A 17,670-nucleotide genomic window follows, 5' to 3' on the forward strand; every position below is an offset into this window, starting at 1 on the left:
GACCCCTTAAATCACTTGGCTGATGATCGAGAGTAGACTGATGGAGTGGTAGTTGGCCCCATTGGATTTGTCCTGCTTTTTGTGGAAAGGACACACCCGGGAAATTTTCCACATTTCCGGGTAGATGCCAGTGTTGTAGCTGTACTGGAAGTGCTTGGCCAGGGGTCAGGCTAGTTCTGGAGCACAAGTCTTCTGTACTCTAACCAGAATGCTGTGAGGGTGTTTGCAGTATCCGGTGCCTTTAGCCATTTCTTGATATCACGCGTAGTGATTCTAATTGGCTGAAGACTGACAATGATGCTGGAGACCTTCGGATGAAGCCAAGATGGATCATCCACATGGCACTTCGAGCTGAAGATGGTTACAAATGCTTCAGCTTTTGTTTTGCACTGATGTGCTGGGCTCCCCAATCTTTGAGGATGGGGATATTTGTGGAGCCGCCTCTGCCTGTTAGTTGTTTAACTGTCCTCCACCATTCACGGCTGAATGCAGCAGGACAAAAGAGCCTGATCTGTTGACTGTAGGATCGCTCTGCTCCATCACATGGTGCTGTCACTGTTTGGCATGCAAGTAGTCATGTGTTATTGCTTCACCAGGTTGACACCTCAGGTACTGCTCCTGACATGCCCTCCTGCACTCTTCATTGAACCAGAGTTGATCCACCACAGCCTAATGGTAGAGTGGGGGATGTGCCAGGCCACGAGGGTACAAATTGTGGTTGAATACAAGTCTTCTGATAGCCCAAACAGCACCTCATGATTGGCCAGTTTAGTTGCTAGATCTGTTCAAAATGTATCCCAATTAGCACGGCGGTCGTGTCACACAACACAATGGAGGGTATCCTCAATGTGAAGATGGGACTGCTTCCACAAGGACTGTGCAGTGGTCACTCCTACCAATACAATCATGGGCAGACATCTGCAACAGATAGACCAGTAGGGATGAGATAAGGTTTCCCCCCTTGGCTTCCTCACCACCTGCTGCAGGCCCAGTCTAGCAGCTAAGTCCTCAGCCTAAGGGACTCAGCAGCTTGGTCAATAGTGGTACTACTACCCTTGATGATGGACACTGGAGCCACACACCCAGAGTACATGTTGTGCCCTTGCCACCCTCAATGCTTCCTCCAATGTGACTGAGACAAGTTTTTAATTCCAGATTTATTGAATTTAAATTCCACCAGCTGCCCTGATGGGATTTCAACCAGTGTTCCCAAAGCATTAAAATAAAAGCAAAATACTGCAGATGCTGGAAATCTGAAATGAAAACAGAAAATGCTAGAAAAACTCACCTGAGTTTTTCCAGCATTTTCTGTTTTAATTCCCCAAAGCATTAACCTGTGCCTCGGATTGCTAGTCCAGTGACATTACCACAACACCACTGCCTACCCAAGTTAAAAGTAAGTGAAAGCAGCCTGAGGTCTGAAAAGCCTTCAGCCAAGTAATTTCATAATGATAGAGGTCCTGGCTATGAATGATCACTGCTCAAGTACTTTGTTCTGGAAAGTATTTAAAGAAATTTTCTTCTGTTCAATCCTTGTTTAAAGCCCAAGACAGTGAACCTCACTGCATTGCTGTAATAATCAGATTCACATTAGTTGCAGAACTGCAAAATGTTTTTATTTTGAGACACTTGGCCCGATACAAAAAAGGGTGCATTTCGAAGTCTTGGAATCAAATTTCTGAACATTGGAGCTATCTACTATTTCCATCACCATGGACCAATGTCCATCAACATCTTTCCTCTTCAAGTATTTATCGCATTGTCCCCTAACATGGAGATTGGTATACATGGATATTGAAACCGAGTCAAAGTACAGCATCGGAGACTGCCATTCGGGCCATCGAGTCTGTGTCGGTCCTTTCAGAAGAGCAATCCAGTTCATCCCACTCTCTTGCTCTTTTCCCATATTGCTTCCATTTTCTTTATCCTTCAAATTTTTATCCAATTCTATTTTGAAGGTCATCAATGCATTTTTATCCATCACCCTATCAGGTAGTGCATTTCAAATCATAACCACTCATTTTGTCACGTTTTTCCCCACATCGCCTCTGGTTCTTTTCCCAATTAGCTAAAATCTGTGCCCTCTGGTCATCAACCCTTCAGCCACCGGTGATAGTTTCTCTTCATTTACTCTTACCTGAACTCATGGGATCAAACACCTTTATCAAATCTCTTAGCTCTCTCTGAACAAAAGAGAACAACCCCCAGCTTCTCCAGCCTATCCATGTAATTTATTTTTATTCATTTATAAGGTGTGGGCGTCGCTGACTAGGCCAGCATTTATTGCTCATCCCTAATTTCATTTGAGGTGGTGGTGGTGAGCTGCCTTCTTGAACCACTGCCATCCATGTGTTGTAGAAATACCCACAGTGCTGTTGGGAGCAGGGGGAAGTTTAGATGCCAGGTGCTGCGTCTGGTTTCATTCCTCATTGACTTTCTAGTGGTTTGATACAACTGAGTGGCTTGTTAGGCCATTTCAGAGGGCAGTTAAGAGTCATCCAGACCGCTGTGGGTCTGGAGGCACATTTAGGCCAGATCAGATAAGGGCATCAGTGAGCCAAATGAGTTTTTACGACAATGATAGTTTCATGGTCACAACTGGACTTTTAATTGCAGGTTTTCTTAATTCAAATTCAACCATCTGGTGGGATTCGAACCTGGGTCCCCAGAGTATTATCCCGAGTCTTTGGATTACTCGGCCAGTGACAACACCACTATGCCACTGTGCTCCCCCTTAATTGCAATCCCTCACCTCTGGAACCATTCCTGTAATTCTCTTCTGTACCTCCCCAAAGCTTTCAAATCATTCCTAAAGAGTGGTGTCCAGAACTGATCATAATGCACCAGCTTAGGCGAAACCATAGCACAACTTCCCGGATTTTGTACATTTGTGATAAGGCTTCCCATACCTGACTAACCCTGTGTGTTGGAAAATTCTCTGCTAACCACCCTTTTTATACTTAAAAGCACAAGTCCTAAGTTTATGTCCCCTCACTGCCAAGTCATTTACCATCGAAAAGTTATTCTTCACTTTTTACCTGCTCAAACATTTGAGCACTATTAAATCTCCCTTCAACTTCCAATTGAATGCCATACATGCCAAAAATTCACATTGTAGAGTTAGTGTTTCGGTCAGTGTCTTGCACATCAAAATTTACTGACAAATCTGAGTGTCATTCCTGGCTGTTGCTCAATGAGGATTCCTCGCTCAAGGATTTGAGCCAGAAATGTGCACCAGGGTTCCATCCCCTGAAGCAGCAAAAGGGAGGAAGGATTCAGGAAAGTATGAGTGCCAATACAAGCCAGGAGAGATGGAATCTGCTTTATTTTAAGAGCACTATATCAATACAAGTTGCTGTTGTTATATCTCCTTTTGTGATTTGGTTTTATTGTGTTGTTTTATAATGCCTCTGTGAAGCATCTTGGACATTTTATTAAAAAGGCACTAGTTGTTGAACATAAAAGGAGTATGGGTGCTTCCATGCAACATGAAACACAAGTTCAGAGAAATTAATTCCCCTAACCGCTGACTTCAACGAATTAAAGTCATAAAAGTAAGCATCCTAATTTATTAGCAACTTTACAGCTTGTACATGTGGGACAGGAAGGTGCCACATTCAATTCTGAATCAGTGCCAAATCAACCAGGCAGGAGTAGAAGCATTTCAATGTCAATCTTGGATTTGATTGGCTCAAATGGTCATTCATGAAACAACACATAAGGAATCCACCAATCGCCAAAGTGAAAATCTGAAAACAAAATCTAGCCAATAGGAACTCCCATGGGTGTGTGGAAGCAAAGAATCAAGAATAAATATTTGGCAAAATCCACCAAGTAAACAGGTGGCACCAAGGGAATTGCTTTAATTATTTTTTCAAAATACTTTCTGCAGCCATCTTGGTTGTTCCACTCAATTAAGGCACGGGAATATAACTTTGTGATCAACCTGTAGGGGACACAAATGACTTATTCTCATGGCTAGCCAAGCCACAGCATGTAGAGAATCTTGATTCAAACCTGAAAATGTCCTTGCCTGCAGTTCCAAAAGACAATTACTATATGATTAATCACCAATATTAACCACAAAAAAAGTAAAGATGGAGGCTTAAGTAAATATTTGCTCTGCTTTCAAGTTTCTCTCTCTGCACCATTTCCAACAAAAAGTTAAGCATTCAATCTTTACACAAATCTCTGCAAAAGATGTCCTCGAGCATTGTAGATACCCAAAACAAGTGCGAATGATGTGCGCTCACCAATATCCTCATCATCTTTATGGAGATGGAGGAAGGGAAATAGAGAAATAAGTGGTCCAAGTGGTTAATTGTTAAAAATCAATGGACAATACTGGGGGAGAAAAATCTGCACGAGAAAACAAAGCTTCTTTCTCCATTGACATCAGCTAAGTGTCCTTTCTGTACTTCAATTATTGGAATTTCATGCTTACAGAAGACTAAATAAAAGTCACTTTACATGAAAGAAAGCCAGTATCCAGAACACTATTAATTGCTTGTATTGATGGGATGACATCAAATCTACCAAAAGTCATCAGTCTTGGGTATTCCCCAAGGATCCATCTTTGCACCACCCCACCTCCTATTCTTCATCAACACCTTGTCCCTCACAACATTATCCAAAATCAGAGCGTTAGTTTTCACGTGTGCATTTGTGTCACCCAGTTCTACTGCCCAACTTCCTCTCTTGGCTCTTCCACTATTCTGCTCGTCCAGAAGGTCCAGTTGTGGATGAGCAGAAATTTCTTCTAATTAAATATTGGGAAGACTGAAGCCATTGTTTCCCCTTTCAAATTCCGCTCCCTAGCTACCAACTCCATCCCTCTCCCTCGCAACAAAGTGTCAGGCTAAACTAGTCTGTTTACAACCTTGGCGTCATATTTGGCCCCTAAACAAGCTGCCAGCCACATAATTGTACCTTTAATAAGATCATTTATTTCCACCTCCATAACAACACCTAACAGTCACCGTTTCAGCTCATCTGCCACTCAAATCTTTATTCATTCCTTTGTTACCACTAGATTTGACTCTCCCAACATAATCCTGGCTCGTCTCCTACATTGTGCCCTCCATAAACTCGAGGTCACTCAAAACTCTCTTTTCTGCGTTCCAACTCACACTAAGTACCACTCCCCAACTCCCATGCTCTCTGACCTACATTGCTTGACTGGTGGCCAATGTCTCGATTTTAAAATTCTCATCCTTGTTTTTAATCCTCCCCATGGCCCGGGTCCTCCCTACCTCTGTAAGCTCCTCCAGCCCCACAACCCTCAAGAGACATTTGCACTCTTCTAATTCTAGCCTCTTGTGCATCCCCAATTTTAACCACTCCACCAGGCCCTGAGCGCTGCTGGCATTCCCACCCTCCACCACACTTTCCTCAAGACATTTCTCAAAAACCTAGTTAGATGAAGCTTTTGGTCATCTGACCTAATATCTCCTTACGTGGCTGGATGTCATATCTTGCTTTATAATGCTCCTGTGAAGCGCCTTAGGACGTTTTATTACACAAAAAAGGTGTTATACAAATACAAGTCGTTGTTGGTACGAGTTAGAATAATAATGTTTGTCAAAATTTAAGACATGAGCTGGGAAGTGCTGCACCATTTTGAATATCTTTCCTTCCCAATTAAGCAAAATCGTAGGCATAAAAAAGATTAATTCAGATTGAATTAACCCTGTGTTGTAGTACCCATTTAGAAAAATACATTTACTGAAATTGAAAACAACTTTCAGTTTCCACGTGACTGAAGGGTTTATCCTGTAACTGAATTGAGTCATTATTGAAATATAGACTAGGAACTTGCCTGCCACATTGCTCACCAGGTAGTCTTGGATCAGGGCGCATTTGACCTGCTAATCTGCCCTATACCTTTTAAGGCCACTGTTCTGAAAGGCAAACTAACATATAAACCTTTATACTGCTGAGTTCAGGGAAATTAGTAAATGTTTATCCACTTCAAACCCCTAACACAGAATGGTCCTTGCTTTCCCTTTTTTAAAAAAAACTAGCTATTCTTCCACAATACTGTTCACAGCAAGCTGTGATACATACACCACATGCAAACATCAGTGCATTTTACCATGCAATGCACAATATACACTGGTACTAAGGTGAAGCCTGTTATTGAAAATAACTAAGCTGACAACAACCACTGTGACCACGAACTGACCTGACCAGCTGCACGAAAAAACGCCATGGATCTGGCCAAAACCCAGCCTCAACCAGAGTTAACAGTCATTAGACTTTGTAGCCTGCTGGGGACCACGCATTCACCTCAGCAAGAGAACAGAACATTGGGCAATACTTGCCATAAGAAAAGCCAGATGAGTTAACATAACATCTAGTGTGCATTCTCTCGGTCACACACCAAATGCACCAGTCACATGATCCAGGGTAGCCCTTAAAAAGCATTTTTCAATCTACGGTGTAACCTTCCTGAAACAAATGAAAGCATGATACACAAGAATTAGCAGAAGTAGGCCATTCAGTCCCTCAAGCCTGCTCCACCATTCAATATGATCATGGCTGATCTAATTGCGGCCTTAGCTTCACTTTCCTGTCCATCCCCCATAGCCTTTCAATCCCTTCTCACACCTATCTTGTTGTGAGTCATGCACCAGGGCACCCAGGTCCCTCTTTAACACAAAGTTCTACAGTCCCTCTCCATTTAAATATACAGCTTTTCTATCCTTCCTGCCAAAGTAGACAAATTTGCACTTTCCCACATGATATCCCATCTGCCAAATCTTTGTCCATTCACCCAACCTGTACAAATACCTTGGCAGGCTCTTTACCTCCTCTTGACAACTTACTATCTTTGAATCAAAGTTAGCTACCATACATTCGGTCCATTCATCCAAGATAACTAACTAATCATGTTAATAGGTTAACCCCAACACCTTGAACTCTTATCTTAAATAGTAACTTTTCCTGTGACACTTTATCAAATGCCTTTTGGAAATCCAAGTACTCCACATCTAAAGGTTCCGCTTTATCAACTATGCTGGTTACATCCTAAAAGAACTCCAATAAATTAGTCAAACATGATTTCCCTTTAACAAAACTATGCTGTCTCTGCCTGATTGTGTTATGATTTTCTAAATGTCCTATTACCTCCTTAATAATGGATTCTAGCATTTTGCCTATGGCAGATGTTAGGCTAACTGACCAATAGTTTCCTGCTTTCTGTCTCCCTCCTTTCTCAAATAAAGATGTTACATTCATGATTTTTCAATCCGTTGGAACCTTTCCAGAACCTACGGAATTTTTTAAGATCACAACCAATGCAGCTACCATCTCTGCAGCCACCTCTTTCCAAGACTCTAGGGTGAAAGCCATCAGGTCCAGGGGATTCATCAACCTTTAGTTCTAATAGTTTTCCCACTATGATTTGTGACTCTATTTACATTTTCAGGCTTTAAAAGGACAATCGTCCAACTTCACAAAAATACACTGGGTACAACATGGTATATTACTATTGTCATTATAACACTGCCTATGAAGGAGTGCCATGAGATCTTTAAGTGTACAAAAAGATATCCTGAGTAAACTTTCATCTCATGCCTGATTCACAAATGAACAAGTCTTTTTAATAATAAATCAAAGTTTCAGGTTTTTTGTTCAGCAGTTTAAAGTTTCCAAGCAGCTATAACTAACTGGATTGCCAGACAGGGTACTTGAGCACTGGTTTTAAGAGGGACAGGCCAAGTCAGCAGCTCAAGTCCCACAGACACAGGGAAGAGAAAAAGCATTAATTCACTATCATGTGTCAATTACATAACAAGCACCACAGTAATGCAACTAGGCAATAGAAATTATATTCACAAAGTATACAGAAAAATATTCCATCAGCCAAGTTGAATCATGAAATGATTCTGGACAAAACTATGTGGATCCTCTTTTAATAATCACCCACCCAATACCAATTTATTTCTGTGGCTCCTTTCTGTTTGTGCCTCCACTGAACTAAGGACTGTAGAAACATCAATGAATACATATTAAAGAATCATGGAACAGGACAGCACTGGAGGAGACCATTTAACCCAGAGTCTGCATCAACTTTTTCTAAGAGTAATTCAGTTAACCTTGTTCTTCCCCTATTGCTCTGCAATTTTCTCTCCAAGTTTTATCCAATTCCCTTTCAAAGGTTACAACTGAATCTGCATCTTCCACTTTACTAGGCAGCAAATTCCAAATCCTAACCACATTTTGCGCAAAGAAAATATTTCCTCAAGTCACCTCCAGCTTATACCAATCACCTAAAATCTTTGTCCTCTGGCCATTTAACCTTCAGCCATTTGAAACTTAATCTTCTCTACTCCATCTAAACCCTTCATGATTTTAAGTGTCTCTCATTATATCTCTGCTCCAAGAACAACCACCTCAGCTTCAAGTCTATCCACACAACTAATTTCTCATCCCTGGAACTGAAGACTGAACTCTTAATTAAATCACACTCAATAATGCACAACATAAATGAAGCAGATGAAAGCAAAATATTGCAGATGCTAGAAATCTGAAATGAAAACACAAAATGCTGGAAGAACTCAGCCGTTCTGACAGCATCTGTGAAGAGAGGAACGAAGTTAACATTTTGAGTCTGTATGACTCTGAAGCAGGGTCATACAGGCTCAAAACATTGACTAAATGAAGCAGATGTTGTCCAACTAGGAGGTTATACTATTAACTACAGTCATCAGCATCAACTGATTGATCATGCTTAGAGAGACTGGTAGGAAACTTACTGGTTCCTAACATTGGAGCATTCTCATAACCAAACAACTAAGCATGTATTAGTATTTCAGCTCTGCAACACTGAGCAATTCGCTTGGACGAATTTAGCCTAACTTTCAGCATCTTGAAAGCCAATTAGTTTACCTGAAAATCTCATTTTGGAGCGAGTTCAATTTTGCAAGCCTTCCCTTGTAACATTATTTCCTGATAAAAGAACTACAGTTGCTCATGTGTTTTCTACCGTAATACCCATCCTAGGATTTAATGACCAGAATTGCACACGATGCGCAGTGGGGTTCAACCAAATTCTAATACAGCAACAAATTTTTCAAACGAAAGAAAGATACTGCAGTTGTGGGAAATTTAAAATAAGGCAAAGATGCTGGAAATAGTCAGCAGGTCTAGCAGCATCTGTTCAGAGAGAATCAGAGTTAACGCTTAAGACCAATCAGCTTTCATCAGAACTCATGATGAAAGGTCATCGACTTGAAATGTTAACTGTTTCTCTCCCCAGATACTGCCTGGCCTGTTGTGTATTTCCAGCATTTTTTTTTTTGTTTTTATAAAAGCTTCTTGATTTGTTTCCCACTAGTTTTTTTATAATCTAGGATTTTGCTTTTTTTTTCCCTGTCAATGAAGCTGTTAGCCAATATTTGTAGATTCATACACAATATCTCCCAAATCTTTTCCCAGAACACACAATCATTGCTCCATTTAGCAGACACTTCATGTTGACTGCATCTCCCCATGCTAATTACTGTACTACAACTCACACTGAACTGTGTTGGCCACCAACTGGTCCAATATCCTAACACATGCAAATCCTCAGAATCTGGTTCTCTTTATTGACTGGTTTTTCAATTTGGTTTTGTCTGCCAACTTGCCAGATCATTTTAGCAAGAATCCTCCAAGTAGTTTGCATCTTAATGGTAATATTTTTAGTCTGATGTATGCTGGTCAATATTAATTTACAGCCCTCTGATTAAACCATTATGGCTAGGTTCATCTCCAAATTCCGCACTTTCTACCATTTCTGCCCACAAATAGGCTAAAAAATTCCACACTGCAAGGAAAACAAATTTTATCCATGATACATCCAGATAGCAGATCTCCACCCACCCAACAATGCATCCCTAAAAATAACTAACTTTCAACAAAAATGCCATAAAAAAAATACTAAGCATTCCATCTCCAAAGCCAGCTCCCTCTTCTGCTTATGGCTATCATCTTTCGTTAAATTTCATGGTCCTCCCTAACCAACTTTCTCAGCAAAACGCTCACATAACTCCCAACAATTGTAGCACAATCCAGCCTTTATAGCACAGCCTGTACAGGGTTATCATTGGTCCTATTTAATACAATAAATCAACTCCCAGAAAATATCAATCCATTCCACATCAGTAAACTTCTTAATTCGCAAACCACAACCACATCAAATGCAACACTTAGTCACGACTTCCCTGGTCTAACGGCTGATCCAAGTGTTTCTTGCAACTAAGTCCACAGCCGACCCTCCATTTGTAATACCCCGTTGCTGCTGCCTTTAAGCGCTCCATTCACAAGTTTTCCACTGGCACCAGTGAGCTTTGGTTCACACAGATTTTGCTAAATGTTACGTATTATTTACTCCAGAATGAATCATAATCTTCTCTCCAAGCCAAGGTTCCAACATCCCAACATTCCAATTGCTGCCCAGTGATCAGTGTTAACATGTCAACAGTAACTGAGGATTGGATCAGGTACTTTCCTCTTTAAATCCAAGACGACACTCACAGCTAACGTGCAGTGGGTTGACAGAGCTCCCATTTCCAGTAGTTCTGCACCATCCTTTCAATTAAGACCTGTAGCTCACAAATTGCTGAGACATCATTTTTATTCTCTGCTGGCAGAACAGCTGCTTCAAGCAGTAAGTTTTTCTTCAACTAGGTGAATTTAAAGTGGCCTAGAGTGTTAACTGAATACCCAAGTTCTAAAAGTAAACCAGTCCTGCCCGATCTCTACAGTACTGCAGTAGATTCTTATACTGAGGAGACAGTCAACCCCCAGTGTGAAGTTGGACTTCATCAAATCCATAGGAGATGGTTTACTCGGCAAAGTTATATTTCACTCATGGGGACATTGGAGATTTTGCATGACACAGATGTTGCCTACTGTGACCAGCAGAGTGAAGCTCACTTGAAATTTCCAGATTTTCCAGTCATTCTTACTGTTCACTTGCTCCCACCCCCAACAGAGCTCCAATACCAAGACAAAGCTAGGTTATTCTGCCACCACATGAACTGGAAATGCAAAACGGGATTGTACTAACACACACAGCTTGAATTGTTCTGCAAAATGCAGTATTGGCAATATCTCAGTTCAGTTTGGTTATTTGGACAGCAGATTCCTTACAAGGCCAAGGATGCATTTAAATTTGGGATGCACAAAGCTACAATTTCACTAGTGTTGCAAGCTCAAGAAAACAACATTTTCATGACAAGTATAAAGCATTCAGTCTGAATGGCATATATTTGCACAGAGTGTGACCCACAACCCATTAAATGAAGATTTAGGCATTTATCTTAAGAATGTCAACATAGAACATTCTTCAGCCACATTTTGAAGATTTTTACACTTGAAAAGGCTTTTTAGTTTGTAGCAAGATCCTTGTTGCTATTGTTGCTTCGCCAGTGTTTTGTTCAATTACAAGTCAGCAACTGCATTGCACAAATTCTATGATTATATGGACTGTCAGTTTCCCCATTCTTTACCACTAATGGAAGTCCTCCCTGAAATGCGGATCATGCAAGTGACCTAAATGTTTAGGGTGAGTTCCATTTCTTTTCCGATAGCTTATTTACAATGCTCGCAATTGCTCATTGGCTAAGACAAGTTCTGCGAGCATCTGGACATGCGCTTGATCTCCAGATTCATTATATTCAGATTTATACAAAAGGCATGTGCGCCATGCATCTTCAGAAACCCAGTCTTACAGATATCATTTAATAAAGTACAGATTGCACTTATGTAAGTTTGATAGTTACTCTTTAAACACCTGATTGTACTCTTTTGATGTACAAGCTGCATCAAGAATAAATGCACAACATTATCATGCATTTGCAATGTTCTAATGCAATTTACATTGCAAATTCATGAGTTACAAGATGCACAAAAGGTTTTTAATTCTATCCATCTGTTGACTCATCTAACTTGCATTTGCTTCTTCTAAGTTTGTTGGCCAATCAATACTTTGTCAAAATGTCAATGATGATAGTACAGCTGTAACCATGTACACTGCCAAGGCCCATAAACAGTAAATTAAAGTGACCAGTTAACCTACTTTTCATCATGTTAGTTAAAAGGAGGAATTCCTTTATGCTGATAGGATTATAAGTAGTCGGGAAGGGGGAGGAATCTTGTGTGCAACATAAATACTAGCACAGAGCAGTTGGGCCGAATGGCATGCTTCTGCTGTTCTTCAAGTCGTACCATGTGATCAGCAAAAGCTACATGGGGCCTTACTTTACAATCTCATCCAAAATAAGCTATTTCCAACTGAAGTTTTGGCCTGGATTATATGATTGAGTTCTGGAACGGAGCTTGAAGCCGCAACCTGACTCAAAGAGGTGAGGATGCTACTAACTGAGCCAAGCTGACACTTGGAGAGCAACATACAGCCTAATTGTTTTTGCGGTGTGCCAGTGATTTGTTTTAAGTGCACAGGCCCTTTAAATTATTCTGTATGGCTGCACATGCACATTACCTTAAAGGGGTTTTAACTGAATTGTGTGCAGCCTTTGCAATTTGGATGGAACATTGTTGGAAAGATCTTGACCACTGATGAAGGCAAAGCAGGAATAGGACAGCACAGGCCAGCTTAAACTTTCAGAGTTGTTACAGAAGCTTCCTAATTTTATTTTTCAAATGGTTTCCTGATAACCTTTCACTGGACGGAAAAAAAAAATGAACGAACCAGTTATTTCAAGGAAAGTATACTGTCTTCAAGGCTGTCTTGCACAATTTAAGACAAATCAAAAGTGCCAAAGTCCTGATGTCAACACAGCAATTCGCTATGTTATGGAGAGAAAGCACAGGTACCAATATTATACAAGCAGCATATTTCCTACAATAGTTTGAAATTTATCAAAAATCCTTCAACATTTCATTAAAATACAGCTATCAAAATTTGGCTCCAACTTCAAAATACAAGACAACAATGAAAAAAGTAACCAATCAATGCAGTTGTTACTGCAAATTTAAATATCCCATAATGGTCCAAAATACACATTCACCTATTGAAAGATACTAAATTGATAACTTATTCCAGCAGTAGCATCCAATCTCAGATTGAATCATCCCAGTCAATTGAATTATATGATTAGATGGCATTTGACATCAGATCATATAATGTTGTGTCTTGGGATACATGTTAAATAACTGTATCTGAATAGTTAATTGTACCTACAGGTGTATGTATTCTAAACTACTGCCTTGTGCCCACATGTCCAGCTTTGCTCTAATCTATAATCATTTCATTCCCACGAAAAACAGTAATTTTAGCCAACATATAAAGTTTGGTATGACCTGCTGTATTTACATGTCCAAATTGACAGGAATTCTACATATATCTAGTGCAGTGTAACTGAAACATAGGCTGTGTAACTTATGCAACCCAAGACATACGCTCTCAGATTACAAAGGGCACTGCTTCCTCACAGGGAATCTGCTATTAAATGTTCAAAGGAAAAAAACAGCATAATAAGCCAAAATACAATTAATAGTTCAGCAGCCAGAACTAAAAACACAAATTTTTAGAATTGTAGCGGAGAAAGGCGGAAAGATTCTATTTAAACACTCAATAAGCACAGTCTTATGCATCATCACAATGGCCTGCAAAAAGGCTGCTCAAATGTAGAACGCTTGAAAGATTTTGCAGGGCAATGACTAATCAAGTTTAGATGTCATGCTTGAGAAATGTCAAGTTACAGGCATATGAAAAACTAAACTGCAAGAATTAAATTGTTCTTTTGTACTCAGATGTCAATTATTTTACATACTTCTAGCTTCAATTTTATACTGAAGGTAAAGGTTTGTGTTAAAAGTTTTCAATTTTCTCTGCAACCTTGATACATATGACATGTGAACCAAAGGATCAACTAATGGGACATCAGTCAAGATTTAAGTGAAAAACAGATAAATTACCAGTTTTGTTACTACTAGCAGGATAAAAAAAGGCAAAATATTCCCTTAAACAAAATACCAAGTATGATCAATAATCCTGCTCAAGGTTTGTTAAAGCCAGTGCACATATCTAAGCAAGCAAGAAACACCATCAGACACATGAAACAAAGTTTCTTCAGTCAGACAGAAACATCCAATAATGAAGCTGTCAAATTAAAAAGCTTATAGAGTCAATACGCATGTTTAAACTACCAAACATGTAAGGATGCACAAAATTGTACAATTAGTATTTTCAAGTAACTTTAAATAATGTGCAGGAAACTGTCACCAAGATGACACATTCCACTGAATAAAATGCAAACGATATCCAAACAGAGCAAACTCCTGATACAAAATTTACATAGTCCAAATTGCTTCAACCTTTTCCATAATATTGCACTCATTATTTCTAACCAGGCTTGAATCATGTTAATGTTTCATTCGTCCAAACTCACTACAAGTAGCATTACAATTCTGATCTAAAAGCAAGTTCATCACAAAAGCTCTGATCATAAAATCAAGCTTCAAGTATAATGAATTGGCTCAATTTAAAATATTCAACTCTAGGTCCACACCATGTTAAATAATTCCAGTGTGTTATGAGATGCAAGTCCACTACATAGCTTCTTTTCAGTATGATCACAATGTTCAGTTATTGTTACACTCAATATCACCTCAGTACTGTGGAAAACACCATTCCCACAAACAGAAACCATAATTGATAACCATGATTACTATCATTACCCCTTACGACTCCAAGTTACAACACAAAATGCTGCAAATCAATTAGCCACAATCTCTGTATAACATTGCAAATTATTCCAAAAGTCATTTCTTAAACTGATTAACCAAACTATACCTTTGTCAGACTAAAAATACCTTGAGATTCTAGCTTGAAATGCCACTAACCTCAAAACTAAAACTCAATACTCAAATTGAGACACAAAATTTAATTTTCCTAACCGTCCACAAAATCCTTTTTTTAAAAAACGCTGAATTTTATTTTAAAACATGGATCTCACTACAGTAGCTAATAGCAGTAAATATCACTTACAGTCCCTGCACTAATTTTTGAACCTCTAAATTAAGATTCAAGCTCTACCCGTAAGCGGTTTAATATATCCCAATCTTCCCAAACAATTGCTGGCACGACAACATTCCGACAAGAAAATTAGCACTTTTCAGATTGCACATCGGCTGGTAGCATTCACAATGTTCCTACACTAACTGCACCAAACCCCAAATAAAGTTCGATACATCTCTGCTATAAAGTTAGGAAAAAATAGCCTAATAATAAATCCATGAAAAAACATCTATTGCAGCAGTTGATATTTTGCCTTTACCTGAGCCACCAAATTGACTGCTTGCCAGTGTGGTTGGTCCGTTTTTTCCACTATTAACAGGAGGAGAGAACATCTAAAAAAAAGTGCATCAAGATTAATGAGTACTCTGCACTTTAAACCAAGAAAGTCAAACACATTGGAATGTAATTCAAGGCAGACTCTGCTGATAACAGATTATCCTTTGTGATGAAGTAGCCAAAAACATATGCGCAATATGACAATTAATACCTTTTACTTTTTAAAATATTTATAACACCAAATTAAATTGTTTACAAAATTTTGTCCACATTAAAACTATTCCTGATTGTCTGGACTGTAACTTTTGTAAATGCAATTATCAAAAGGAGTAATTTCTATTAAAAACGTAATACTGGACGATTTATAATTCAAAAATATACTTGCCACTACCATTTATCTGACAACACTGATCAGTAGAAATCCACGAGTAACTTCTGGCGATGCACGAATTCTGCAATAATTCAATGCTGAACTGAAAATTAAGCTAGTGTTGAACGCCACATTACTTCAAACTGTTTAGCAGTAATTTCCCAGTGAACCTGCCCTTAAAAACTATTAGACTCGTCTAGACATAACAGTAAAGTTCAGGAGACTCCTTTTGACTAAGCTAGACGCAGGCAACGCCACATGGCTTTTGAGTGATGGGAAAACCGTGTTAGTAATAAAAGCCTCCAAGCATCATACCGCACTAAAATCCAGCAGATCGCTCAATTCCTTGTCCGTTCCTATAGCGGCCATCCGCTGCTGTGGATTCATCTTGATTTACTCTCACTAAACCTAAGAACAAAACATAGTTACACGATTTACTAAAAAAAAGAGAAAACCCTCAGCAAGCGCCTTCAAAGTTTGCTGGGGAGGTTAAAAAAAAAATCTAAGCAAGGCTCCGACTCACTAACAAATAAAAAAAACACTCCAGAAAAGTTGCCGTGCAAGGATAAATAAGTCTGCATCAGGTTCCAAAAATACCCTGCCGCAGAAAGAGAAGGCGATCCTTCCGAAACACAAGAGTTACTGTACAAGAAATGACAAGTCAGCCGCTAACATGACTCCACATAACAAAAGACCGTTTAGCCTCGACTGGCAGAACCAAGGTAAATAACAAACAAACCAAGGAAATCATCAGGATTAAAGTTTTGGTGTAGAACAATCTCCAGTTTTTTTGGCTGGGGGGGGGGGGGGAGAGGGGGGTGGAATCAGTCCCTCGTTCGTTTGACAGAAAATCCTTCACTAGATTCACCCTACTTGCCGGTGGTGCAGGGGCGGCTCTTGCTAGGGTTGTGCGGCCGGCGACACAGGCGGGCGCTGAAGGCAGGAGGGACATGGCGAGGTTTGGGGGAAGTCTCCCTCACCCCCTCCTCCTTCAACTTGGTGCTTTGCACACTCCCCCCCCAAACCCAACCCCAACCCCCAACCAGCGGGGGCTCCATTTTAGCCCTTCAGTGGCTCCCGACACTAAACTCGCCTCCCCCCACCACCCCGGCCCCCACCATGAACTTTAGCGACTCTCCGCCTGCCCTCCCCCCCCCTTCACTCACCTCGCTCTCCCCCACCCCCTTCCAGCGAACATCCGACTGCCGCCAGCGCACACTCGCCGCCGGGTTACGTGAGGGGTTTTAAACTCACTCCACCCCCCCTCCTCCTCCTCCTCCTCGCCACTTTCCTTCCTTCCTTCAATCCTTTCCTTTCCTTCCCTTTGGCGCTTCGACCCACACCCGCCCCCTCCCCCCCAGCCCACCCACCCACCCTCCCCCCCCGGGACGAGAGCGGGAGACAAGCGAGCCGGGCTTGCTCTGTCTCTTCTTTTTTAATCTCTCCCCCCAAACCACCACCCGCCGCTGGGTATCACCCTCCACAGCCCCCGCGGCTCCTTCAGGCGGACATGTTGTTTTCGGGGAGGGAGGGCGGGCGGGTGGGAGGGAAGGGGGGCGTGTCTGATTGCGTCACCACGCTCAGGCAGCACGTTGTATCCCTCCGAGCCGCGCTGCCTTCAAACCCGCTGCAGAGAGGAGGGGGGGAACTATATACATTTCTCAATGGGTGGAAACCATTTCTCTCCTGTGTTTGGGAGGGCGCAATGGTCTGGGCAATGTGCAATTTAACGTCTCAGCACGCTTTGGGCCTTTATCTCGCGGTGGACACAGCGATTCCAAGCAATGAATGACAATGAGTTAAAAGGATCCTTTGTTTGCGCGGCAGGCGGCGACAACGGTGAGACGGTCTATGTTTTCCTTCTATCTTTGATTGACAGCAGATTAGTGGATGGGCTCGAATTACACACATGGCCAATTAGATGTTATCTTTCTCCCAGTATTCAGGCCAGCATTGACATATTTTCATCCTTGGGTAAATGTTTGCTGAATAT

At 40.7% G+C, this 17,670-nt stretch overlaps 1 protein-coding gene across 10 annotated transcripts in view; it reads right to left on the reverse strand.

Annotated features, from left to right (window-relative positions):
- The window catches only part of tcf12 (transcription factor 12), a 274,600-nt gene extending 257,614 nt beyond the window's left edge, over positions 1 to 16,986 (reverse strand). For 5 of the 10 annotated variants that reach the window (XM_078530320.1, XM_078530325.1, XM_078530321.1 and 2 more), the window contains exons 1-3: positions 16,844 to 16,986; positions 15,993 to 16,085; positions 15,291 to 15,363 (exon numbers count right to left, since the gene is read on the reverse strand). In XM_078530320.1, coding sequence (XP_078386446.1) covers positions 15,291 to 15,363; positions 15,993 to 16,064 — 145 coding nt within the window. In that variant the 5' untranslated portion in view covers positions 16,065 to 16,085; positions 16,844 to 16,986. Of the gene's footprint in view, positions 1 to 15,290; positions 15,364 to 15,698; positions 15,760 to 15,992; positions 16,086 to 16,843 lie in introns of those variants that run through there. The other 5 variants (XM_078530329.1, XM_078530327.1, XM_078530323.1 and 2 more) reach the window with 2 other exon arrangements.
- Between the last annotated feature and the right edge of the window lie 684 nt (positions 16,987 to 17,670).

Source organism: Cetorhinus maximus, chromosome 26 (genome assembly GCF_964194155.1).
Source record: "Cetorhinus maximus chromosome 26, sCetMax3.hap1.1, whole genome shotgun sequence".
NCBI lineage: Eukaryota > Metazoa > Chordata > Chondrichthyes > Lamniformes > Cetorhinidae > Cetorhinus > Cetorhinus maximus.